Consider the following 7,896-nt stretch of genomic DNA (forward strand, 5'->3'; position numbering starts at 1 on the left):
TGTGCAGCATTGACTTCTAGCTGCAGGGCTTTTACTTAGACGAGCCTCTCTGGTGCAGGCACGGAGGGGGCATATCGGATTTCACATGGGTCCATAACAAAAGCCAAAGTTAAGGGGCCATCAGGCCTCCTTTTGTTGGAGTATCCTGGCTGGGAGCTATGGCAGGGGTAGGAGGAGACGCACACCTAAAAACAATAGAGCAAATAAAATGCACACAGCTTATCACAGGTACTTAAGCGAGGTATGCCTTTGACCTTGTTCAGTCCCTGAATTCAAGTGATATGCATGCATTGTAAGAATGTTAGATGTGTTGGTCTGTCCCAGTATTTATGCAAATAACAATTTGAAACCACTATTTGTTTTATTTCTTTTTATTAGTCCTCATCTCAATGCGGGCTGTCAGAGCGCTTTACATCACACATACACATTGGACATTGACAGTAAATCATGTATGTGTAAATCAATGTGTAGGATGTGTTACATAAGACAGTGAGGGCTACAAAGTGCCCTTCATAGCTTACTGTGATATTAGAAGGATTACAAGTTACGAACTACAAGTAACAAAGGGATCTTTTTTTTAAAGCAGTAACCCGTTTATCCATCTACAAAAATCTATCTAAACCTAAAACAACCAAGTGTGCATTGTCTATTTAAATATATGTGAAAACATTACTAGCTGAAGCGTCATTTTCGCTTGCGACAGAATAAAATGTAGATAAATACAGATAAAATTACCCAAAAATAAATATAGATGAATAGAGACAGAAATGTTAAATAAATACCATAAAACTGGGAGCCCTAATTATAGGCTAATCAGTAGTTTGAATGTGTGAGCAAAAATATTTTTAAAGTCTTGCTCAAAAGGAGAGAAGAATGGATCTTAGGAAAAAACTGGCACTCCACAGTGGATCATCGCTTTGCATTGTGGGCTTTAATAGAAATATCTATAGAAATAAATCAAAGACTTTGCAGTTGATTTGTGGACCCAAAAGCCTTTGATATGGTGGATACAAGATTGGCAGAAAACCTTTTATGAATCGCCACTAGGGAAAGTTTGTCCTTGATTTAAGTGTTACATACCACAAATTGGTGACGATGGATCGGTCGGGTACACTATAAGTATAAAAAATAAAATAGGCTTTGTGTTAGCCCGGATTCTTTTCAGCCTGGATGTCTGACTGAAACAAATCTTTCCCCCTTCCGCTCCCCCCAAGAAAGAGCACTTTATATTCCCTTTTTGATGTATAAGGACAACTTTGCCATTCTAGATTATACCTCGAGCGGTCTCATTAAAAAAACTGGATGCAGTGACAGCATACTGAGCATTAAATCATTGAGAATTAGTTCAAATAAGGCAAAGGTCCTAATTGTTTGAAAAAAGAAAACACAATTTCAATTGGTATATTATTAATACAGAAATAAAAGAACATACGTCCTTTAAGTATTTGGGGTTGTACTTCAGTGGCAGGTTGAATTGGAATGAACATCTGCAGGACATTTGATGTAGGGCTTTATTAGAGGTGCTCCCTGTTGAAGTTTAACAGTATGTATGGGAGTCTGTCACACGGCTTTTAACGGCCTTCATGCACAAAATCCCTCCTTTAACACTTTATAGGTCTGAAATATTATGTATTGATAAGGGGTCTGTTATAATAGTAGTGAAGTAAAGTTGGTCTCTTAGACGAATATGACAAAAATAAAATTTTTAAACATTTTTAAGTAATCTCACTCGGTTGGATAGCCCTGAAAGGATAGTACAGGTATATTGGATTGAACAAAAGAGTAAGTTAGAGTGGGCTTGGGCTATCAAGGGAAATATACAAAAACTCAAAGATAATATTTTATCTAAAGAGGCTTTTTCTATTTGGGAGCCCTTCCCACATAAGTTGTTACTTCGGAAAGCTGCCTGAATTTTGACTTTTTGAAAGATAAGGAGTGCTTCTCTCAGAAATCCTAAATCCAAATGACAGTGTCTTCCATGGGGTTTTTGGATACGGTCCATATCTTTATTATCTTCCAGATCTTTTATTTTGTTTAGAAATTTAAAAAAATAGATCATGCTTTAATACTTTCAAGGCTATATCCATTGTTCCTCATTTTGACTAGAAAAAATAAGGGATACTGTTTATGCATTTTACAAAGGAAATGTACTATTATTTATGTACTGATTGATTGCTCTCTTAAGCGTCGGAATTTTTTAACACCATTATTTAAAAAATATTGTGCATTGGCTCGCCTTCTTGCAATTGATGTGTTAATGAGTATGTGTTCCTCGCATGTAATTGTGGGTTTGGAGCGCTTTTTACAATCTCTGAGGAAACTGGATTGTCATGAATTAATATTTAAATAGTATTTAATATACTTGTTTTCATTTAAATTAATGTTTTTAACCAGTGTTCAATTTTTCAGAAGAAATTATGGGTTTAGAATGCTTTCTATGTTCTATGAGAAGTATGGACAATTATGACTTAAATCCCACAAGATGTTAAATGGATGTTTTATTGAAGGCGATTAAAGAATGTGGTGTTGATTTGTATCGGTTTTTAATGGCTAATGTCCAAATAAATGTGTATTCAAACCTGAAACCTAAACTTGGAGGCTGTGTTGGAAATGTAAAAAATAATCTACTTGGTACAATATTGCAAGACTGCTTCCCTCTGCAATGTTTAACTGTATTTGTTATTGCACACCTTCCTTTTATGGAGAGGATGTATTATTTTTTTTTTTTTACTTATATTGAACATTTGTATTTGTTTTATTGTGCATGTAAGTAGATAAATGCGATGAAAGAATGCACAAGTGCAAGGATGAGTGTCAAAGTGCATTTGTGATGACATTGAGTGCCTTATCTTATCAGTAACAGAAAATACTTAATTACTAGCCAGACCTATTGGCCTAGCCAACATTTCTTTATTATGATACAAATTGCGAAAATACCTTGCTAGCACAATCCTGTTTTTTAATTGCTGACTTTACATGTTTACATTCAGAAAAAACATTTCTACTGTACATTATTATTTTTTATTTTTTTACAGGTAAAGAAATCAATTGAAGATAAAGGACAATGGAAAATTCCTACAAAATATAATGAAGAGGGGTTTTATGACATTCCATATAACTTCATTAAAGAAGCAGAAAACCATTGTTTGTTAAACACCCCAATTCCAATCACCTCCCCTATAAAGCTCATCCATGGCATGAAGGATGAAGATGTGCCTTGGCATGTTTCTATGCAAATAGCTGAACGTGTTCTCAGCCCTGATGTGGATGTTATCCTTCGTAAAAATGGTCAACATCGATTGAGTGAAAAGGATGACATCAAGCTTCTTGTGTACACTATTGACGATTTAATTGACAAGCTGACAACACTTGGGTGAATCTGAGATTATTCGTGAAGGCTGTATGATCAAGCTTCTGATCGCTTAGTCAGAAGTCTATTCATTGTAGGGGACTAAAGCTTTAATTTTGGCTTCCTGATCTCTCTTAGGAATATCAGTATATGGATATTTCTTTATTACCATGTTTGCACAGAAAGTAAGCACTGTGAAGTAAAGGCTGCTGCTCGTTTGAAAAGAGGCCTGAGGACATGTTATCTCTTGACCCTATTGTGTTATGTGCCTCTCATACCAAACACCTCATCACTTTTGTGCCAATTACAATATTTTCCCCTTTTTGTTATATGCTTACAATTGATAGCACCCTTTACGGTTCTCTTGCATCTAATAATAAACACTGTGTTTTTTTTATAATACTCAGTCTGCGAAGTTGAGTTGTTTAAAGTTGTGTACCTTAAGTGTGTTTTGTCACATTTGACTCTACGTGTAGGGGGTTTTCATTTTGTCAGCCTTGTTTGACAGTTATAAAATGGTGTCCATTTATAGTTCAGTGTCTTTAAGAAATGTAGCTGGTACTAAACTCAAACAATAGCTGAGTGAGACAATTGTCTAAATCGCAGCAATTTTGTAAAGAAATTGTGAGAATATTTTTCAGACAATATATAATTGTTTATTAACTTATGAATTGATGCTTTAACAAATACACCCAAGTCCATAAATAACCTTTTAATAAAAGTCGAGATAATTTATTTTGCGCTTTATTTCCTGCCTTATATAATAAAAGTGAAACCAACTGATTTATTTTTCATGTTTGCAAACTGTAAAACATTGTGCTCATCTCTTGTTAAGAAGTCAATTTGTGTCATGTTTGTCTTGGTGAAAATACCATATGCTCCATTCCCTTTTATGCAAGCATATATCTGTATCTTTAGGTAGTGGCTTGCAGGCAGTGTCTTTAACAATTTGCTGGCATAGAAGCAAATATTCTGTGTTGGCAGTGGCCCTTTTTGCAGGGTTATTGCCAAAACATTTGTGTCTGATCTCCCATTTTTAATACTGTGCTGAATTTCGTTTTTTGCCAGCATGAAGACTCTGGGCACTTTACCACTGCTGACCAGTGCTAAAGTGCAAGTGCTCACTGTCTAACTGGTATTGGTGATTGGTTTATCCATGATTGGCATATTTGCGTTACCAGTACGATCCTAGTATAGTGCACTAGGTGTGCCCAGGGCCTGTCACTCAAATGCTGCTAGTTGGCCTGCAGTGCCCACAGTTGGGTGCCACCCACATTAGTAGCCCTGTAAACATGACTCAGGACTGCCACTGCAGTGTCTGTGTGTGTGGGCATCCACTTGCCAGGCCCAAACCTTCCCTTTTACTGCATGTAGGTCATCCCTAAGGTAGGCCCAAGGCAGCCTCATGGGCATGCTGCAGTGTATTTTAAAGGTAGGACATGTACTGGTGTGTTTTACATGTCCTGGTAGTGAAATACTGCTAAATTTGTTTTTCACTATTGCAAGGCCCATCCCTCCCATAGGTTAACATGGGGATTGCCTTGAAATATATTTTAAATTAAGTTTCCCATTGGGAGCGGGTACAGATGTGGAGTTTGGAGTCTCTGAACTCACAATTTAAAAATACATTTAGTGAAGGTGGTTTTTAAATTGGGTGTTTGAAAATGGCACTTTTAGAAAGTGGGCATTTTCTTGCTAAACTATTCTGTGTCTCTGCCTGGCTATGGAATACACGTCTAGGTCAGTATGACAGTTGGGCTAGTTGTGAATTCACTCTAGGCAGTCACACAGAGGAAGCTGAGGTGTGCCCTGCATATCCTGATGGGTCTTCCTGAGCTAGAGTGGTGGGAGGAGCTGACACTTGCACCTGAATAGGGCTGTGCCTATCCTTACACAAAGTAGTCTCCAACCCCCTGGGGTGTGTCTGGGCCCAGGGCAGAAAAGGCAGAGTCTTGTGCACTACAAAGACTTTTCTTTTGGAGTTTGCCTACTTCAAAGGCAGAAATGGGTATAAGTACTGGACCTCTGACACTACAAAGTTAGAACACTTCTGGACTGAGGACATTCTGCCAGGAAGAAGAGCTGGATGCCCTATGAGAGACTGCCACTCTGCCTGTTGCTTTGTTGTGCTGGCCTGCTGCTTCTGTCCTGGGAGTGAAAGGACTGGACTTCACTTTCTACATCCTGCTTTCCAAGGTTCTCCATGGGCTTGAACTGAGCTTGCCTCCTGTTAAGAAGTATCAGGGACATCAAAGACCTCATCTGCCAGTGCCTGGGCTCTACCTCTGAGAGTTCTGACTTGCCAAGTGGTATCAACTCCAGTCCCTGGGTCCTTGGAGGTGTAAGCTGGTGACGTGAAGAAAATCCACACACCGATGCGCCATGGCAGAAAGATCAACGCTGCGCCTATGCCATGGCTGAAGAATCAACGTAGCTTTGTCTTGCGGCTGCAGACCCAACGCAGCACCTGATTCCTCGCAGCTTCATCAACACAGCGCATCTGGTTTTTCCCATGCATCATCTCCGGGGTGTCCATTTTCCATCAACCCTGCATCACAGTAAGGAACCGAGGCTGTGAATCTAGAAATCAATGCATCGCCTTTCCTGCATGGAAAGAATCAACGTATCACCTCCCCTGCCACCTCTAGTGAAATTAAAAAATCAATTCATCACCTCCCCTGCGCCATAAAGAACTGGCGCATGGTCTTTGTATATTTTTAGCACAAAGTACCTGGGATGCGTCAAAAACAATCATTGATTCCTATGGATCAAGACTCATTTCAGCTTTTAAAAAGTGATATCTTTACTTGGGTATGTTGGATTTTTTTTCATTTTGATCTTATTTTACTCAGATAAATATTGGCTAGTTTTCTAAGCTGGTGCTGAGTGTTTTTGTGGTGTTTTCACTGTGGTACTGTGTATGCGTACAAATACTGTACACACTGCCTCTGAGATAAGCCTAATTGCTTTAGCCAAGCTACCAAGAGATTGACCTGGGGTTTTGTTATGTTATATGTTATAAGTTTTTATATAGTGCCTGACTGCCCAAGGGCCTCGCAGCGCTCAGAAAAACCACACAACAGTGACATCACTCAGCAAAAACCCAGGCTCAGGCTCTAAATAGCCATGTTTTTAGGGCCTTCCGAAAAGGAAGTTCTTGTGTCATAGACCGAATATTAAAAGTGAGACAGTTCCAGAGTTTAGCTGCCTGATATGTCAATGAACTTCCACCCCATCTTGCTTTCCTTATTTTCGGGATTGTTGCTAATAAGGCAGAGGACGATCTGAGTAATCTGGTTGGTGAGTGGAAGGAGGCTAGAGATCTGAGCATCTCTAGGCCTTGATTGTGCAGTAGTCTGTATCTATGGCACAGTGCCTTAACTTGTATCCTCTTAGCCACCGGGAGCCAGTGCAATGGGGAAATTCCTTTTTTTATGGATTGTTTTTTAGGGATGTTCAATAACAGTCGAGCCGAGGCATTTTGACCTCTCTGCAGTCTGTTGATAACATAGCTTGGTGACCCGATAAACAAGGCATTCCCATAATCAATACATGCTCCAATCAATGCCTGAATAATTAATCTTTTAGCAGCAAAAGGTAGAATAGTGAAGACCTTCCTCAGCATCCTAAGAAGGACGAAGGAGGCTCCTGCTATCTTATTCGTGTTGAAAGTTGAGGATCCAACCAGATCCCCAAACTTTTGATAAGATCTTTTGGAGGTGGGAGAATACCCACCCTCTCTGCTGTTGCTGAAATTGTCTGAGGTTTTTTGGGATGCCCAAAGAACATCACCTCCGTTTTGTCATCGTTAAGCTTTAATTTGCTTTTCGTCATCCAGGCAGCAACTGCTTGGAGGCAGGGTCCGAATGCTGTCCCAAGGCCCAGAGACTCTTGAGAATGAGACTATTAATTGTGTATCATCTGCGTAGGATACTATCTTTAGGCCAAAGGATTGAATAATCTCCGCCAGCGGCAACATATAAATGTTAAATAACAAGGGGCTAAGAGAAGACCCCTGCGGGACTCCGCAGCAGCCCATAGTTCGTTTTGACATGTGTGATCTATCTAGCACCTGAAAAGATCTGCCATTGATAAATGAGGTGTTCCATTCTAGGGCGGTTCCAGAGATTCCCGTCTCTCGTACTCTATTCTTTAGAATGTCAAGGTCTACAGTGTCGAACGCAGCACAAAGGTCCAAGAGGATAATTGCTGTTTCAATCCCATTGTCTAGCTGTTTTTATACCTCTTCCATGACTGCAATTAGTGCAGTCTCAGTGCCATGAAAAGGCCTGAAACCCATCTGAGTAGGATGAAGCACCATATTCTCCTCCAAAAAGAAAGAGAGCTGGGCATGTACATGTTTTTCAGCTATTTTAGCCACAATAGGTAGCAATGAAATAGGTCTGTAATTAATCAGAAATTCAGGATTTAGATTAGGTTCCTTTAAAAGAGGTCTAATAATCGCTTGTTTCCATAAATCTGGGACCACTCCGGAAGTAAGTGAGGCATTAATTAAACTTGCAATTACCGAGCCAATCACTGGTCCT

General features: G+C 39.4%; 1 protein-coding gene across 1 annotated transcript in view; it reads left to right on the forward strand.

Annotated features, from left to right (window-relative positions):
• ABHD10 (abhydrolase domain containing 10, depalmitoylase) overlaps positions 1-4,132 on the forward strand; it is a 188,743-nt gene extending 184,611 nt beyond the window's left edge. Inside the window, exon 5 of the mRNA XM_069204941.1 lies at positions 3,036-4,132. Coding sequence (XP_069061042.1) covers positions 3,036-3,377 — 342 coding nt within the window. The 3' untranslated portion in view covers positions 3,378-4,132. The remainder of the gene's footprint in view (positions 1-3,035) is intronic.
• Positions 4,133-7,896: the final 3,764 nt, after the last annotated feature.

The sequence above is a fragment of the Pleurodeles waltl genome, chromosome 8, assembly GCF_031143425.1.
Source record: "Pleurodeles waltl isolate 20211129_DDA chromosome 8, aPleWal1.hap1.20221129, whole genome shotgun sequence".
In the NCBI taxonomy this organism is placed as follows: domain Eukaryota; kingdom Metazoa; phylum Chordata; class Amphibia; order Caudata; family Salamandridae; genus Pleurodeles; species Pleurodeles waltl.